Source organism: Tupaia chinensis, unplaced genomic scaffold (genome assembly GCF_000334495.1).
Source record: "Tupaia chinensis unplaced genomic scaffold, TupChi_1.0 Scaffold000081_1, whole genome shotgun sequence".
Lineage (NCBI taxonomy): Eukaryota > Metazoa > Chordata > Mammalia > Scandentia > Tupaiidae > Tupaia > Tupaia belangeri.
The window spans coordinates 126,760-146,608 of NW_006159542.1; the positions used below are offsets into that span (position 1 = coordinate 126,760).

The window sequence follows — 19,849 nt, forward strand, 5'->3', positions numbered from 1 at the left end:
ACTGTCTCTCTGGTAAACACACATGCCCTACGGCAAAACCTTAAGAACTATAAATAAATAAAGTAAGAATACAAACATGTTATATATAGTTTGATTATAACTTGTCAAAAACAGCATATGAAGTAAAAAAATACCTACAGGAGAATAGGCCAGAATACAGCCTGTGTTTATATTTATCTTGTAGGATCCTATGTATAGGCATAAATCTCTAGCTTTCTTTCCTTCCCTGCCTACCCACTACACTGGCATCTCTAACTTAGATTTATTTATAAACATAAAAAGCATCATTTCAGTGACTTCATTAAAATCACAATAAAAGTAATTAACAGATAAAGTCAAGGGCAGAGTTCTGTAAGAGAAAGTCGTTCCTGAGATAGACAATGACCATTATATTGAGTCCTGCAAATTTACTAGATTCAGATATCCGGATGGTTAAATATATATATATATATATATATCATTTTCCACCACTTCATGAACTTACATTCCCTTAAGATAATGTCTGTTCTTTTCTTCCCAAGTGGACTATTCTTTTTCTTAATGAAAAACAGAAGCAAAATGAACAGGAAAACACCTTCCATGATAGTTTTCAAATGCTTTTGGAAACTTCACAACAGGGACCAGCAGACGGTGTAAAGGTTACGTTGCTGGACTCCCACATGGCTGAATGTGGTTCGAGTCCTAGACCTGGAGGTTTGAAACTCACGCCAGGTTCATGTGCATGTGTGCACAAAATCCTGAGAGGAGAATAGAATAGAATAGAATAGAAGGGGATGTGGCATGGCCATCCCTAACTTGGAGGTGATTTCTCACTGTCTTTTTGTCTCTCTGGTGATCGAACACACCCTATAGCAAAAATCTCTCTAAAAGAAAAACAAAACAAAACCCTCCCAACAAATGCTTTGTGGGAATCAATACAGATGATATAATCTATTTTACAGATATACAAATTGGAGCTCAGAAATTCTTAAAATCCTGCTCAAGGGCACATGGAGCTAATAAGTAGAGCTAAAACCAGAATGCATAATGCCTCATTTTTATTTTGGTGCCCTTTGCAAAACAGCAGATCTGTTTTTTATCAGATTGTTGAAGTTACACAGTCTATTCTATGAAAGGCCTATCCATTCTTTTCCTACCTCAAATGTATCACTTATAAAGGCATATTTTGTTGCCCTTGGCATTTCTTGCAATCCTCAGCTTACTTTTTATAAAGAGGACTTTGGCAGGCTGGTTTCGTTTACAAAAACTCCTTACATAAAATCTTAAAAATGTTTCACAATGACTACAAAAATATGCATGATTGACTATTTGACCTTGCGGGATAAAGGATGAATGAACAATGCTACCAATTGGCAGAAACAAACTTGACAATGCTTTTATTTGTGGTCTTGACAGGAATTCCTTTTGGAATTTCTATTAAAGAATTTTTAAATACTTTCTCGGTCAGACTGATAGACAATACCCTAAAGTAATTCTTAAGAATTAACTGACAACATTAATTGTAGACTGGTAGTCTCCAAGAACAATCAAGCAATTTTTCTTACTGGAACGAAAGAGAATCAGCTGTAGGAAATAAGAGAAAAAGATATTTCTACAACATTAACAAAATCCTTAAGGTAAAGTAGTTTTATTAATTGTTTAAATGCCAGGCTTAGGAAGGAGGAAATTAGTAAAGGCAGGAACAACAGCAAGCCCTATAAAACTCAGTACTTAAGTTGAAAAAGAAGGAAATATAACTACTGAAAGAGTGTGAAACATTTTGAAGGGTCTTCAAAAGATCATAGAAAATGAGTTATTATGGAAAAAAAAGCAAGGAGTCACCCAGAGACTTGATGGTGAAGGGAGCCAGATCCCACATGGTCAACCACATGGTTCAACCCAGACCTGCTGGCTTGAAAAACTACGTGGACATGTGTACGCGCATGCCTACAATTCCAACAGGATGAAGAAACAGAGGACTGCAGTGCGAACATGTCCCATTGGGGAGTGTGTTCTACCTCAACCTCCCACTTCTCTCTGACTCTCAGGTGAGCATCGTCCAGAAGGAAATAAAAAAACTATGCATAAATTTCAAGGTATTTTTGTACCAAAGCTAATTCATCATTTAACTCCATTTTTTCACACACTTTTTGAAGTCTCCTCATAGGTAAGAAGGCAAAGAGGCTACACAGTGAAACGCTTCTGTAACCTCGGCTACCTGCGAGGCTGAGAGAGCAGGATCATGAGTTCACAAGCCAGCCAGGGCAACAAAGCGAAAACCCTGTCTTTATTAAAATAAATAGAATAAATCAGTAAGTAAAAAGCCCAGGTTGTGAGGTGACCTGGAAACACCCTTTTGATTCTGCCACTGTGTTTCTAAATACAAACTGATTACTGGGTTGTCAAAAAAGTCACCCTTTTTTTTTTTTTTTTTTTGCTATAGGGCCCGTGTGCACGCAAGAAAGACAGAGAGATACAGAGAGATAGAAAGCAAGAAATCACCCCCCAGAGGGGATGGCCACGCCGCAATCCCTTCTTCTCCATTCTCCTCTCGGGATCTTGGGCACGCACGCACATGGCGCCTGGTGTGAGTTTAAGCCGCAGGACTTGAAACGCGGTCGACTATATGGGAGTCCAGCAACATAGCCACTATACTAACTGCTGGTCCCATGATATGTTTTTCTACACAAAAAATGTGTCATGACCTTTTCCACCACCCAATATTATTCAGGCTATAATTGAGAACCCAATTTAATTGTTTAATTGCGAACCTAACACCAAGCTAAATTCTAAGGTGGTGATAAATGAGATTCTTCTTCTAAGAACTTAAAATCTAAACAGAAAGAAAAAGTATAAAATCTGAAGAGTGGAAGACATGAATTAAGGGACCAGTAGATGCCATAATGGTTATGACACTGGGCTCCCGTGTAGTCGACCACAGTTCAAGTCCCAGACCCAGTGGCTTAAACTCACATCAGATACATGTGCATGTGTTTCTAAGATCCTGAGAAGACAGTAGAGGAGAAGGGACTGTGAAGTGGCCATCTCCCCTGGGAGGTGATTTTCTCGCTTTCTGCCTCTCTTTCTGGTGAACACAAATACCCTATAGCAAAAATCTCTCTCTAACTAAAGAAAGCAAAGTTAGGACCAGCAGTTGGCATAATGGCTCTGTCACTGAACTCCCATGTAGTCAACCACGGTTCAATTCCCAGACCTGGTGGCTTAAATTCACACCAGGCACATATGCGTGCATGCCCAAGATCCCAAGAGGAGAATGGAGGAAAAGGGATTGTGGCGTAGCCATCCCCCCAGGAGGTGATTTCTCGCTTTCTATCTCTCTATCTCTCTCTGTCTTTCTGGTGAGTGCACATGCCCTAACAAAAAAAAAAAAAAAAAGCATAGTTAAAGCTGCTTCTTAGGAAATAAAAAGACAGAGAGAAAACAGAAAAGATGTTCGAATATTAAGGAATCCACATTAGAGGCCCAACATGTATAATTTTATTGATTTACTTTTTTTTTTTTTTTTAGGTTTTTGCATAGGACTTGGGTGCTCTTCCTGAGAGACAGAGAGAGGGAAAGTGAGGAATCACGCCAAGGAGATGGCCACACCAGGAAATCCTTTCTCCTCCATTTTCCTCTTGGGATCATGATTTTCAAGTCACAGGGTCCAGAACTAGAATCGCAGTTGGCCATGAGGGAGTCTAGTGCCTTAACCACCATGCGACCTGCTGGTCCCAAGGCCAAGCATATTTCTAATAGGCACTTTAGAAAGTCAGATAGGGACCAGCAGTTATGGCGTAGCAGTTATGTTGTTGGACTCCCATGTAGTAGGCCACAATTCAAGTCCCAGACCCAGTGGCTTAAAACTCATGCCAGGTACATTTGCGTGCATGCCCAAAATCCCAAGAGGAGAATGGAGGAGAAGGTATTGCAGCATGGCCATCCTAAGAGGGGTAATTTCTCACTTTCTGTCTTTCTCTGTCTCTCTGGTGAGCACATGTGCCCTATAGCAAAAATTTCTCTCAAAAAATAGAAATAAATTAAAAAGGAAAAAAAAAGAATGTCAGATAGGTGGTTCTCAAAGTTTGGCCTCTGGACAGCTGGAGTCCCCAAGATCTTTTTGAGGATTTGTAAAGTCAAAGGTATTTTCATAGTGATATTCAAACAAGGCCAATCTCATAGTGCAACTGTTAAGCACAGTGTATAGAACAACAGAGCCCACACAGCCAACTGTGGTTCGAATCCCAACCCTGGAAACTGAGAGCACATGTACGCACATGCCCCAAATCCTCATGAAAAGAAGAAATGGAAGAAAAAGAAGTGCAGCAAGACCCATGTCCCATTGGGAGGTAATTTCCTCCCCGCTCTGACAAGAGCCTCTGCCCTCTGGCAATAAGTAAATCAACAGTACACAAACGCCTGCCTCTCACTGTCTTGACACTTCCACTGATGGTGCGAAGGCAATCCATGATGGGTAAAACCTCCGGGGCCTAGGGAGGCTCAAGGCAGCAATGCCTAACTGTTCTGCCACTCTTCTCCCTACATTGATTTTAGAAAAATAGTATTTTTCACGAAAGCCTGTTCCTTATGTTAACATGTCATGTAATTATGTAATGGACAGATATGCAATTTGCAGTCCTCGGACCAAAATAATTGAGAACCACAGAACTAGAGAAAACAGAGAGAAGGGATAACCAGAAGTAGACTATTGTGGAAACTGAAGGGCATGAATATCTAGATTTAATTCCAAACTGTTATAGCTACATCAGGTGGATGTGACTGCAGGGACTCAAGTCGGGACTGAAGGAGTTGTAAGAACCCCCCCAGAGAGGTATAAGAAAGCAGTAAGGGGCTTGTAAAAAAGTCACATCTTTACCTTCATCTTCCATATTAGGAAGCCAAAAGATAACACCTATAATTGCAAAACCAAGAGAGAGCAGCATTAATATTGTTTTAGAAATTCAGAGGCACATACGCAGAGAAAGCTAAAGGGGTTGACAGCTGTTTCTGAAGACTGAGACCAAAGCTAAGAGGCACAGAGTAGTACACTACTTGTTTTTAATAAAAATCTTTTGGTCCATGGACCAGCCCTGTACCAATGGTTAAGGGATCCTGAACACCCCAGGCCAACTGCATGGTTCCTAACCCAAATCCAGTGGCTTGAAAATACCCAGGCATGTGTGTGTGCCCAAAATCTTGACAAGAGAGAGAGATAGAGGAAACTGGATTGCCGTATGATCACACCGCATGATTACACCCCAGTGGGATTTGCTTTCTCCCTCCTCCTCTCTGGCAAGAGCACATGCCATCTGGCAAAATAAAAAATAAAAACTTCTAGCTGAGCCATGGTAGTGGTGTGCACTAAAACACTGTGTTCCCCCAGGCTGGGAGCAAATTTCAGTCCATCCTAAAGACTGGGTGTGGAGGTGGATACTTGAAATTCTAGCTACTCAGAAGTCTGAAGTAGGAGGACTGTGAGCTTAAAGATGGCCTGGATAACACAGCAAGACCAGGAGTCTAAAATGAGCCCGGAGTGGTGATGTGTGCCTGTGGGCCTCCCCGCTGCAGTGGGAAGGCTGAAGCAAAGGGATCCTACACAGTGAGACTCTAGCTTTTAAAAAGAAAAAACAAAAAGAGACCAGCAGTTGGCATAATGACTATGTCGCTGGACTCCCATGCAGTCAACCACGGTTCGGGTCCCAGACCTGGTGGCTTAAACTCATGCCAGGCACGTGCATGGGTGCCCAAGATCCCGAGAGGAGAATGGAGAAGAAGGGATTGCGGTGTGGCCATCCCCACCCGGGAGGTGATGTCTCGCTTTCTGTCTTTCTGGTGAGTGCACGCACCCTATAGCAAAAACCTCTCCAAAAAAAAAAAAGGTGGGCCAGCTGGTATGCGGTGGTTAAGGAGGCTGAATCACAACTGGCAGACTGCACAGCTGAAGTCCGGATCCAGTGCCTTCAAAGACACACTGCACATGTGTGTGCACACAAAATCCTGAGAGGAATGGAAAAGAGCCTGAAGCATGGCCATCTCCTCTTAAGGACTCATTCCACCCCACTCTCACTCACTCCAGTAAGCACACACACGCTACAACAATTTTTTTTTTAAAGTACTGACTTTCAACTATGGTCATGTATTAACTTTGATAAAAACTAAATACATAAAAAAATCTAGCACCACAAATCTCAACTTCCATTAATTTGAGGAAAGTCACAGGTCACAAGAAAAGCCTTCCCATCTCTGCGAAAAGCAGTAGTGAGCACTTAGCAATGCTGCGATATTGCAGAGGTGGATAGGGCATGGTGGGAGAGGAGGTGGAAAGCTGAGCAAAGCCTTCACACGTCAGTCTCTGTAATGTAACAGAAACCACGTTTCCATCTGTCAAGGACGTCACCCACCAGAGAGGAAGGGCCCTCTCTGATAGTCTAGCTGGGAACATTCTGGCTGACTTAAAGAGGCAAGGATTCCTATTTGACAACCTGAGAGGCCACAGCACGTCTCACACGCTTCAGTGTTCAGCCTCTCCCGGTGACTCTTTTTTTTTTTTAAAGAATTATTTTTATTTAACTTTATGTATTCATTTATTTTATTTTAATTTGACACAGAGAGAGAGAGAGAGAAAGTGAGAAAGCAAGCTGCCAGGTCTGGGACTCAAACCGCAGTCAGCCATGTGGGAGTCCAGCGCCCTTAACCACCATGCCACCTGCTGGCCCTCCCGGTGACTCTTCAACCACAGAGGAAGTACCAGGGAGCACACGCCAGGCCTGCGGCTTGGGATGCCTTTCTCCTAGTGCATTTAAAGTTCTCAAACCTCTAAGAGCAAGGAATGTAAAACAGGGTAACTGAAGTCTTCAAAGTGTGTAAAGGAAACTTTGGAAGGACAGTTTCTCTTCTCATTTCTAAGTCCAGTTAAACTACAGATGCTATTTCTTACCGAAAGAAATGTCTCAATGTTCTCGTGAACAAAGGAAGCAATGTCTTGCCAGTCCAGAATGTCTCCCAGCCAGCTGTTCTGACGATGCACGTGCATCTTGTGTCCTTTGTGCCTTCCAGAATGGGTCACATTCTATGGAATGAAACAGTTCAGACATGACATTTCCATCGTCATCTAAAGAGTGAAAAGCATAAATGTCCCATGTTGCTGTAGGTCCACTTAAGCACTCCAGGAGATATTCTAAGGTGAAAAGCTTGCACTGTTTAAGAAAACAACTGCGAACTCCATGTAATGTAAAGACCTCAAATACACTATTTTTCCATCTACTTCTCTTTACATGCCCCTTCACTCAAGGACATCCCTCGTCGACATGTCTGTGAACACGCTTTACTACTCAACACACACAAAAGTATGCTCATAGTGTTTACTTTTATCTTTTATTTTTAGTCTGTCCACCTTATTCTTGGTCTCTTATTTTTTATTTTTTCCTCTTTTCTTCATCACCCTTATTAATGTGCCATAAAAGATTAAGGATGGGGGACCAGCAGATGGCGTGGTGGTTAAGGCGCTGGACACTCCCATATAGCCGACCAAGGTTCGAGGCCTGAATCTGGTGGCTTCCTTTCTCACTTCCTCTCTCTTTCACTCTCACCCTCTGTCTCTCTCTGGTCAAATTAAAAAAAAAAAATGAATGAATAAATAAAATAAAATAAATAATTATAAAAAAAGATTAAAGATGGAAGGTGGAGATGGGGAGAAGAGTATGACAGAAAAAAAGAGTAAGGAGGAAAATTTAACTTGTCTTTCTGGAAGAGAATTACATTGGTAGAGATGCATCAATAACTGAACTTGAAAGAGAAATGAATAAATTGGCCAATGAGCTTAAACTCAGAAGTAAACTAACATTTTTTATGTGTTATCATTCTCCCACTTTAAAAAATATATATATATAAAATTTTATTTAACTTTATTTATTTATTTATTTATTTAAATTTTACCGGAGTGGGACAGAGTGAGAGAGGGAAAGTGAGAAAGTAAGCCACCAGGTCCAGGACTCAAACCCTGGTCAGCCATGTGTGAGTCCAGCGCTCTTAACCACCACACTCCTGCTGGCCACATCATTCTCCCACTTTTACGAATGGATTAATGATGTTAATTTCCATTATGCAATGGAGAAAGACATTAGGTCCTAGTGAAATAGATAAAGAAAGCAATGTCCACTTACTAATCTATGCCTTTAAGACACTGATATTCCTCTAGTATTAAATGAAACTCAAAAGGAATGATACACGGTAAAAGCTGTTAAGAAGTCCCATAGTTAATAAAGGAAATAGAACCAGCTATTCTATTATCTGGCTCTTTAGCAGATGGGATCAAATATATGATAGTCAACCTAGCTATTCCCCAGTTAGGTTTAACTCTCAGTCTTCCAAACCTACAAAAGTCAGTGCTATGCCCTCGATTCATCTCAGGGCAAGAGTACAGAATCTCAAACCAGTCACTAGGCAACAAATTCAAACTTATAGCCAGGCCTCTCCTTTCCACTGTTTGAACCTCCAAGAGAAGAGATTCAAATGTCTTCCTCCTTTCATTACCCTAACCTGGGAACATTCACTTCCAACTCAGCCCCAGGGCACACAGCATAGCTCCTGAAGGCCCACAGGCCTTAACAGACCTGTGTTCACATAGCATGGCTTAACATACCCGCTGCTTTTAAAACCACCATCTTTATACATAGTGAAATATACATTTTCCTTGCCATCAGGCACATGCACTTGCCAGAGAAAGAAAGAGAAAGTGAAGTGAGCAATCACCCACCAGGGGGACGGTCACTCTGCAACTCGCTCTCCCCATTCTCCTCTTGGGATTTTAGGCACACGTTCGCAGGTGCCCAGTGTTATTTTCAAGCCTCCAGGTCCAGACTCAAGCCACCTCTGGCCCTGTGGGAGTCCATTTTTCCACCATAAATAATGCAGTAAGCAGCACGGAAAGCTGATTTTTTAAGATAAAGATCTCTAAATGTTTAGATCTATTTTCACTGCCTCGAAAGTTCTTACGGTCTATATCTATGCTGTCCAAAACAGCAGCAGCCAGCCACATGTGGCTCCTGAGCATTTAGAATGGGCTGGTTCAAAAGCTGACATGTGCTGTTGGTGTAAAGTGCATATCAGATTTTGAACACTCAGGATGGAGGAAAAACGAATACAATAGCTCATTAATATTTTTTCCTATTTCTTACATATTGAAACGACAGTATCTGGGGTATACTGGATTAAACAGAACCTATTACTATAATTAAGTTCACCAGTTATACCTTTTAATATAGTCATAAAATGAATGCTATATATGTGCACAGATTTTCAAGGCATACAGCTCACCTGGAGGATGAGGTGTTGTCAATGGTGATGAACAGAGGGAGACATTGACATAGCAGAGGGACTGCCAGGCCCTGCCATGGGGACTAACCATCAACACAAGCTGACTATTCGTGACCTCGGGCTTAAGATCTTGTTTAAGAATTTCAATAGGGAGACCAGTAGGTGGCATAATGATTACGTCATTGGACTCCCGCATGACCAAGCGGTTTGAGTCCCGGACCCAGAGGTTGAAATTCATGCCGGGTGCATGTGTGCGCGTGCCCAAAATCCTGAGAAGAGAATGGAGGAGAAAGGATTGTGGCATGGCCATCCCCGCTAAGGGGTGATTTCTTATTTTCTGTCTTTCAATGTCGAGTGCACGTGCCCTATGGCAAAAGTTTCTCTCTCTCAAAAACAAAAAAAGGAGGTCTGGTGGCATATAGCAAAGCACTGTGCAGAGGAGGCGAGATCCCATGTAGCTGAATGCAGTTCAAATCCTGGCCTTGCAGCAACATGCTTGGCACATGTGCATGTGTCAAAGATCCTAAAGGGATGGAGACTTCAAAGAAAAAGGACCAGACTCACTGGGAGTTCGCTCTCATTCCCCCCCTCCCCAACCCATGTGCATGTACATGCTCTTTATCATGGATAAAAAAAAAAAACTTAAAAAAATGTTGCTTCCACAGGGAGCCAATCTCACAGTGCAGCAGTTAAATGCTGTGCTAAGGAAACCAGCTCCTACATGGCTGACCAAGGCTTGAGTCTTGTCCCCCTCTTTTTACAAACACACACATATACACATACACACACACACACACACACACACACACACACACACACACAATTCTGACACACACACACACACACACACACACACACAATTCTGACAGGATAGAAAACTGCAAGAAAAAGGATTATAGCATGACCAAGCTCTGTGTGGGGGTTTTATTTTTGGAGAAGTTTTTTTTTTTTTTGCTATAGGGCACGTGCGCTTGTCAGAAAGACAAGAGACAGACAGAGAGACAGAAAGCGAGAAATCACCCCCCAAGGGAGATGGCCACACCGCAATCCCTTCTCCTCCTTTCTCCTCTTGGGATCTTAGGCACGCACGCACCCGCGTCTGGTGTGAGTTTAAGCCACCAGGTCCAGGACTCGAACCGCGGTTGACTACACGGGAGTTCAGCAATATAGCCATTACGCTAACTGCTGGTCCCTTCTGTGTGGGGTTTTGATTCTCTTTCTCTCCCTCTCTCTTTCTCTCATGCACGCATGTCCACTGGTATAATAAAAACAAAACAAAAATCAGTTTTTAAAAATGTCAACAGGGACCAGGCAGTGGCCCAGTAGTAACACTGGATTCACATGGGAAAGGTCCTGGGTTTGCCCACAACCTGCCTGTACATGCCAAGAGCACGCGCATCCACCATTAAGGCTGGCTGAGACTGAGTGGGTCAAGGTGTGAGGGCCCTGTTGGGGTACCCAGCTCTCTTTCTCTCTTTTCCATGGAAGAAATAATTTTATTTCTATTAATGAAATCCCAATGTTGTTATAATCTCATCTAGTAGAAGAGTCTGTAAAATAAAAGGACTTTATTCATTTATAACAGGAACCTTTATCTGAAATAACTTACCTTTACAAACCAAGAATGGTACAGTCTATCCCAAAGTTCTAGTACTTGCTTTTCAATTACAGCAGTATTGTTCACTTTATCTCCTAGAATTTTATGAAGCTAGGAAAACAAAAAAGATATAATCTAGTTTAATATTTTAGGAGCCAAATCTAGTAAAGTTAATACATCTGAGTCTTTATGTACAGTTCCAAATAAAACTAAAATGATCCAGACTATGTGATTATCTCTAGACATATTATGTTCTCTTCTTAAACCTCACTTCTCAATATTCCTATAAATTTCCCTTCCTTTTTCATATTTTGGCTTCTGTTTTCTTTCTTCTAGTCCCAGGACTCTAAGAGAGCTACTTCAGGTTATCAGAGAATGGGGCAAATGAAACCATGATCACTGATTCGTCTGGTTTTATCTACCCATGAGATCCCAGTGCCCATCCATTATACATAAGTCTCGTGTTAAATCACATTTCTCTCTTTTATTAAGATTTATCATAAAATGGGCTGGCAGGTGGTATGGTGGTTGAGGGTGCTGGACTCCCACACAGCCAACTGCAGTTCAAGTTCTGGACCTGGCAGCTAGCTCGCTCGCTCTCTCTCTCTCTCTCTCTCTGGTCAAATTAAAAATAAAGTTAAGGGGAACCAGCAGTTAGCGTAATGGTTATGTCGCTGGATTCCCACGTAGTCGACTGCAGGTCGCGTCCCGGACCAGTGGCTTAAAACTCACGCCGGGCGCGTGTGCGTGCGTGCCCAAGATCCTGAGAGGAGAATGGAGAAGGGATTACGGCATGACCATCCCCTCTGGGGGCTGATTTCTTGCTTTCTGTCTCTATGTCTCTGTCTGTTTGGCGAGCACACGTGCCCTATAGCAAAAACCTCTCCAAAAAAAGAAAAGAAAAAAAGAAAGTCAAGATAAAATAATTCTTCAAAAAAAATTTAATTTAAAAAAAGAACTACAATAAAATTATAGAATCTTAGCTAGAAACATAAACCCTTCCCTTAGTTTTGCTTGCAGAAAGAAATCAGATCTCAGATTGTTCTGACTGATCAGATTGGCTTCTGGGCTTGTGGTAATCAGGTATACTGAGTCAACATAACTCAGAGGAAGGCTACTATCATATCTTATCTCACTAAAACCATATCGCATGGGGGCCGAAAGGTGGCATGGTGGTTAAAGGCACTGAACTCCAACATGGCTAACTGTGGTTCGAGTCTCAGATCTGGTGGCTTGCTTTCTCATTTTCTCTTTCTCTCTCTCTCTGTTCCTCTCTGGTCAAATTAAAATAAATAAATAAAGTCAAATAAAATCATTCTTTTGAAAATTTTACAAGAAGAAAAACCGTACCACATGGTAATATCCATATTACCACTGGATCAGCAGTGGTAATACACTGCTCAAGGGAAGTTGGTTCTGACATGGCAACCACAATTGGAATATCACCAGGTCAGCCCAAGATACACGGGACTGCCCAGGATCTGACAGGTTGGAGGACTGAAGTACAGGGATCAAGGGGACCCTATAGGGGGTGCTCCTGCCTCTCTCCCTTCCTTCCTACCCCAATCTTCACATGCACACATGTACTCTATTGTGAATAAAGAAACATACACACAACCTAGGAAACAGCAGATGGCATAATGGTTACATCACTGGACTCCCATGTAGTTGACCATGGTTAAAGTCGCAGACCCAGTGGCTTAAAACTCATGCTGGGCATGTGTGCATGTGTACCCAAAATCCCTAGAGGAGAATGGAGGAGAAGGGATTGAAGCGTGGCCATCCCTCCAGGAGGGGTGATTTCTTGCTTTCTGTCTCTCTGGAAAGCACATATGTCCTATAGCAAAAATCTCTAAAAAAAAAAAAAAAAAAAAAAAAAAAAAAAACACAAGCAAGATTAAAGATAATTTTTTTCTTTTTTTTTTTTTTGGAGAGGTTTTCGCTATAGGGCACGTGCACTCGCCAGACAGACAGAGACAGATATAGAGACAGAAAGCGAGAAATCACCCCCCAGAGGGGATGGTCACGCTGCAATCCTTTCTCCTCCATTCTCCTCTCGGGATCTTGGGCACGCACGCAAACGCGCCCGGCATGAGTTCTAAGCCACTGGGTCCGGGACACGAACCGCAGTCGACTACGTGGGAATCCAGCGACATAACCATTATGCTAACTGCTGGTTCCAAGATTAAAGATAATTTTGAAAAGACATTAATTTGCGGTCCCACTTTCTTAAGACAAGTATTTCTATATTCTATTTGCTCTGCAATTCCTATTTACATATATGTAATCTAACTCTATATTCTCTTTTATATCACCATCATCATTTAACCTTGACTTTCGTAACTAACCTTTATCTTTAATTGTTTTATATTTGTTCCAGCATTGAGTTTTTGCATTATTATTTAATCTGTATTTGTTCACTGAATATACAAATGGTCTCTGATTTTTAATACTAACACTGAAATGAGCATCTTTCTACACAGATCTTTTTTTTTTTTTTTTGGAGAGATTTTCGCTATAGGGCGCGTGCGCTTGCCAGACAGACAGAGAGAGACAGAGAGACAGAAAGCGAGAAATCACCCCCCAGGGGGGATGGTCACGCCGCAATCCCTTCTCCTCCATTCTCCTCTCGGGATCTTGGGCACGCACGCACACGCGCCCGGCGTGAGATTTAAGCCACCGGGTCTGAGACGCGAACCGCGGTCGACTACGTGGGAGTCCAGCGAGCTGGTGCCCTACACAGATCTTTTTCTTTTCTTTTTTCAAGAGGTTTTTGCCTTTGGACGTATGCACTTGCCAGAGAGAGAGAGAGAGAGAGAGACGAACAAGACAGTGAGATAGAAAATGAGAAATTAACCCCAGTAGGGTTAGCCATGCTGCAATCCATTCTCTTCCAATCTCCTCCTGGGATTTTGAGCATGTACACACATGCACCCGATCTGATTTTCAAGCTGCCAGGTCTGGGACTCAAAACATAGTCGGCCACGTGGGAGTCCAGTGCCTTAACCACTATGCTACCTGCTGGCTCCAGTTAATCGCTTATGTACGATGACTGTCAGATTCACTGCCCTCCTACTATCAATTCTCCATGTCACTCTCCTGTCAGCCTCTTATATCTCCCTAACCAGAAGAGGCCCAAAGTTGTTTGCCCACACAATAAAGTACTGCTTTAAATTGACATCTCTTTTAGCTGTCTCAGTCCTGGAACAACAGTGTATTACTCTAAAATAAGACAACTTATAAAGTAAAGAAAATTTCAGCGTCATTTTACATATTATGAAATACTCTTTCCAAAATTGTGATGCTACCAACCAGAGCAGAACATTACAGCCTCAGAATATTGTCCTGCAACATTACAATTATGGGAAGACACAAAGAACACTGGGCCAGACAGCACAGAGCCTAAGGGGCTTAGGATTCTGTTAGGACAATTGCTTAAGCGCAGGTATTATTGGTTGTCTGGACAAGCTTCTTTGCATATGAAAGGAAATCAAGCATTAGGAATTGTCAGAATGCCAAGAAAGAGCCAACTATCCTCATCTCTAAAATAGGAAAGATAAAAGTCAGTGGAATTCTGTCTTTATCTTGCTTGAAATCTCAGCTGACCAAGTCTTCCTTGCAACACTGTCTTCTACAGGCTTCTGTGACACAGGCTGCTTTCCTCCACCTCACAGGACAGTCCCGAAGACAGCTCACTTCTCTGACTTTCAAAAGCTCAAATACTCCAGGGTCTGTCTCTGGTCCTTTTCAATCTACACTCTCCTGGGCCACATGATGGGCTGACATGCATTCCCCTCAAAATTTGTATGCTGAATTTATAAAGTGGCTATATTTGGAGACAGATAATTAAGTTAAAATGAAATCATTAGGATAGATCCTAATCTTGTATGACTGATGGCTCTTTAAAAAGAAGAGATTAGGGGGACCAGCAATTAGCGTAATGGCTATGTCGCTGGACTCCTACGTAGTCGACCGTGGTTCGAGTCCCGGACCCGGTAGCTTAAACTCACGCCGGGCACGTGTGCGTGCGTGCCCAGGATCCCAAGAGGAGAATGGAGGAGAAGGGATTGCAGCGTGGCCATCCCCCCGGGGGGTGATTTCTCGCTTTCCATCTCTCTCTCTCTCTCTCTCTCTCTCTCTGTCTGTCTGTCTGGCAAGCGCACGCGCCCTGTAGCAAAAACCTCTCTAAAAAAAGAAAGAAAAAAAAAAAAGAAAAAAGAAAAAAGAAGAGATTAGGAGGACCAGCAAGGTGCTGGACTCCCACATCGTCGATCACAGTTTGAATCTCAGATTTGGTGGCTTGAAAATCAGGACAGGCACATGTGTGTGTGTGTGCCCAAGATCCCAAGAGGAGAATGGAAGACAAGGGATTGTGGTGTGGCCATCCCCCCCAGGGGGTGATTTTTCACTTTCCCTCTCTCCCCCCTGCTCTTATCCACGGAGTACAAAGGCCTTAGGGAAAAAAAAAAAAAAAAACCAAAGGGAAAAAGAGAGAGAGAGAGATTAGTACATAAAAAGACACAAGGAAAACCATGTGAAGACATGAGAAAAAGATGGCCACCTGCAAACCAAGGTCTCAGAAGAAGTCAATCTTGCCCACAAGATGGTCTCATAATTTCAGCCTCCAGGACTGTGAGAAGACAAATTTGTTACTTAAGCTTACCCAGCCATGGCACTCTGTTATGGCAGCCCTAGCCAACAGGGCCATCTCATCCAATCCTAAGGATACCATCAGATGACTCTCAAACCACATCTACAGCCCACTCCGATTTCTCCCTCAAGCTCCAGAAAAGTATGTCTAATCGGGGACCGGCAGATGGCGTAATGGTTACGTCACTGGACTCCCACAGAGTCGACTGCAGTAAGAGTCCTGGACCTAGCGGCTTAAAGCTCATGTCAGGTGGGGCCAGCAGTCAAGGGTACTGACTGAGGTTAAAGTGGCGGTTAAGGACCCACATAGCTGGGAACCAGCAGTTAGCGTAATGGCTATGTCGCTGGACTCCCACGTAGTCGACCGCGGTTCGCGTCTCGGACCCGGTGGCTTAAATCTCACGCCGGGCGCGTGTGCGTGCGTGCCCAAGATCCCGAGAGGAGAATGGAGGAGAAGGGATTGCGGCGTGACCATCCCCCCTGGGGAGTGATTTCTCACTTTCTGTCTCTATGTCTCTCTCTGTCTGTCTGGCGAGCGCACGCGCCCTATAGCGAAAACCTCTCCCAAAAAAAAGGACCCACGTAGCTGACCACCATTTGAGTACTGGACCTGGTGGCTTGCTTTCTCACTTTCCGTCTCTCTCACTCTGTCCCTCTCTGGTAAAAGTGGAAAAATAAAAAATTTTTTTAAAAAGGAAAAAACTGCAGAGTTGGCCATGTGGGCCATGTGTGATCCCAAACCTTAACCACCATGCCACCTTCTTCTTGAATTTTAAACAAGGGAGCATACAAATACATTTTTCTGGGCACATGTCTCAGTGCCACAAATCCTGTCAATCACTCCATGACCTTACTTCAGCATTATTACAATTGCAGACTACATTTACTCCCACTGTTCGGTAAAAATGGAGGGTGGGCACCAGCTACAACAACTGTGTCTTTTCCTCTGTCATTGATTGCCTAAAGCGCCTTCTGCCTCAGGGAAAATCATCTCCTCAAGCGCTCTCCTCTAACAGCATCTTAGCCACCTCGTCTGTCAAGCACACTCCTATCTCTGCATTGGGCTCACACAACACCCTTCTTAAATCACCCTCCTCCTTGGTCTGCTGTTCGTTCCTTCAAGGTTTATCTCAAGTGTCACTTCAAAGTACATAATCCAGTTTCAGGCACTCACTGCTAGCATACTATAGCAGAGAGGACAAGAAATCTGGATTCGTTCTTAGTTTGAAACCATGGTCTGCAAGTAATTACACGACACTGGGAATTTACTCAGCCTTGCCATGTCTGTTTCCTCATCTGTAAAGAGGCAAAAACAAGTCAGACTACTGCAGATTTTTTGGAAACATCAAATAAAACTAATTCAAAACTGCCAAGCATAGTTACCAACAAGTAGTAGAATTTAATGTGCATTAAGACCTTTTTCTCCTTGATGACTTAACCCAAGCTTAGTGGCCTTTCTGTCTTCAAGTAGAAATAATGAACTGAATCTATCTTGAAGAAGTGAATGACCAACCTACCGGACTGCCAGGCCACGAGCACTATTATTCAGTCATCATCTGTATTTGATTACATTGCTTACTAACCTGTAGCTTCAAGCCTACTTCAAAAAAGGAAACTGTTCTAGACAGAGTATCTATGCTTTATCGAAGCCTGGCGTCACTACCAGTGAAGACCCACAAAGGGAACGCAGCAGAGAAAGTTCTTTCCCTTACCTTGTGAGTTATCCATTCTCGTCCGTACTGATACACATTGTTAGCCGCAGAATTCAGGGCTCTCTGAACTACCTGAGCCTCTGGAAGCCAACTAATTTAAAACAAAGAAAAAGAAGTAAGTTCTGGCATTCTATTGTACAGTAGGGTGATTGGAGTTAATAGCTAGGTATTACGTATTTCAAAATAGCTACAGGTTTTTGTTTGTTTTTAATTTTGCCAGAGGGTGCGTGTGTTTACCAGAGAGACAAAGAAAGATGGAGGGAGAAAGCATCTTGATGCGGCACGGTGATACCACAATCCCTTCTCTTCCATTTCTCCATTCTGTTGGGACCTTGGGTACACACACGTGTGCCCAGAGTGTTTCTCAAGCTGCCAGATCTGGGACACAAACTACAGGGTCTGCCTTGGAATCCAGCTGCCTTAACCATGCCATAGACCTGGCCTAAAGAGAAGTGTCTGAGTGTTGTCACCATGAGAAATGAATGAGGTAATGGATACATATCCTGATATGATTATTACAGAATCTATTCATGTTTTGAAATATCAAATTGTACCCCGTAAACATGTGTCATTATAAAATTCTATTAGAAAAAACAAATAACTAGGGCCAGCCTTATAGCACCGTGATCAAGCACTGTGCACAGGAAGCTGAATCCCACAAGGCCAACCACAGTTTGCATTCTAGTCCGGGGGGCCTGGAAAACACAGTGGGCGCGTGTGTGTGCCCACAATCCCGAGGGGCACCTTCTCTCTCTCTCTTTCTGGGAAGCCCATGTGCTTGCTGGCAATTTAAAAAAAAAAAAGGAATAATAAAATTTAAAAAGAAAAAAATGAGAACGGTACACTTTTAGCCCAATTACAGTGGCATAGATAAGACGGGACTACCTACCACCTGACACTGGATCTACACAAAAGCCTAGGTTTAGATCCCAGACCAGCCTGGACAAACTGGGCATAGTTGGTGTACACCTATAATCCTAGGCAACTGGGAGGTTGGGATGGGGGGATCGCTGCATGGCAAACCCTATCAATACTACCTAATCTTTATCTCTCACTCATTTAAAAAAAGGAACAAAGAAAGACTGTAGCAAGGACACTTTGAACTTGCTGTGCTTAAGAAATCAGATCCTTCACTAGAGAGAGAGAGAAAGCACACCCCTCCAAGGGGCACGGTCCCACCACAATCCCTTCTTCTCCACTTGTCATCCCGTCTGGATTTTGAGCACGCACATACGTACATACACACCACACGTCCAGCTTGTTTTTCAAGCCATCAAATTTGGGACTTGAACCATGGTCAGCCATATGGGATCTGGCTTTTCTTTTTTGTTGAGAGATATTTGCTATAGGGTGTGTACTCTTGCCAGAGAGACAGAAAGCGAGAAATCGCCCCCCAGGGGGCATGGCCATGGCCATTGTTCTCTAGGTATATGGGGCAAGCACGCACATGCACCCAGTGTGAATTTTAAGTCACTGGATCCGGGGCTCGAACCATGGTCAACTGTGTGGGAGTCCAGCGATGTACCCATTATGCCATCTGCTAGTTCCGGGATATGGCTTTTCTTAACATCCAGGCTATGGGGGGCAGTCCTGAATATTTTCAATTATATAGTACTGTACGTTTAGATGAGAAAATAATACCCTGCAGAATTATTCATAAGTGTAGGGATTTGTAGAAGGAACTGGATAGAACTTTAATGACGGGCAAATGTCTGTGAGGCTTGAGAAAATGTCTTGCTGGCTGCCATAGACACAGTTTGCCGATGTCCTCACACAGGTGTCTGAAGAGGGACAGATGAGAAAAGCTGTTACGAGGCAAGGAAAAGGCCCTGGCTCAGTCCTGACTCCCCACAACAAATGTCCTCTAGGAGACACTGGGCCAGACATACCTGAGCAACCATGGCGAGGACAAACAGGATGAGCGTGGCCTTGGACCACCACGGTCCCTGAACCGGGCTCCTTCATCGGAAAGCCACTACGACCTCACCCACCTGCTAACTCCCAGGGGTCGTCAAGAGGGATCCTCACAGCTAAAACCAAATCCGGAGAATTCGGACTGGCCTGCCCTCACCTTCCTGGGTAAAGATCAATCTCAATACGAGTTAACGTATCAAGAGAACAGCCCCAATTAAAAACAACTCAATCTGGGTTTCTCCCAGGTCTGGGCAGGGCTGAGCGACAATCAGTACCATTTTAGTCCCAGCTCCTACTGAGGGTCCTGATATGTGTAAGTCAACAGGTCTGAGAGCAGTCAGGAGAAAGGAGAACGTGGGCTCTAGGTTAACACAACTGTCTAACTCTGGCTTTGTTTTCTTGGAAGCTGTACAGGAATGATCCTATTCTTTCTAATCTACCCACTGTCAACCAAGCACATCCACAGGAAGTCAAGACACTACACAGGGTGCGTAAAATGAGCACCAAGGTGGAACGAAGTATATCTGACTTACTCTTAGCTATGGTATCCACGCGAACTTCCTACACGGTCACTGCCTATTCCTGGCAGAAACCTACTGAGACCCAGAGGTTCAGGAAATGGCTACCATTATTTCTTGTCCTGTCCCACTCTTTCCCACCCTATCCCCACTAATTTTCTACT

General features: G+C 43.2%; 1 protein-coding gene across 2 annotated transcripts in view; it reads right to left on the reverse strand.

Moving 5' to 3' along the window:
* TMEM245 (transmembrane protein 245) overlaps positions 1–19,849 on the reverse strand; it is a 112,760-nt gene that overhangs the window by 33,208 nt on the left and 59,703 nt on the right. The window contains exons 9-12 of one of the 2 annotated variants that reach the window (XM_027769377.1): positions 17,254–17,344; positions 10,904–11,002; positions 6,917–7,048; positions 4,856–4,891 (exon numbers count right to left, since the gene is read on the reverse strand). In XM_027769377.1, coding sequence (XP_027625178.1) covers positions 4,856–4,891; positions 6,917–7,048; positions 10,904–11,002; positions 17,254–17,344 — 358 coding nt within the window. The remainder of the gene's footprint in view (positions 1–4,855; positions 4,892–6,916; positions 7,049–10,903; positions 11,003–17,253; positions 17,345–19,849) is intronic. The other variant, XM_006142706.3, reaches the window with a different exon arrangement.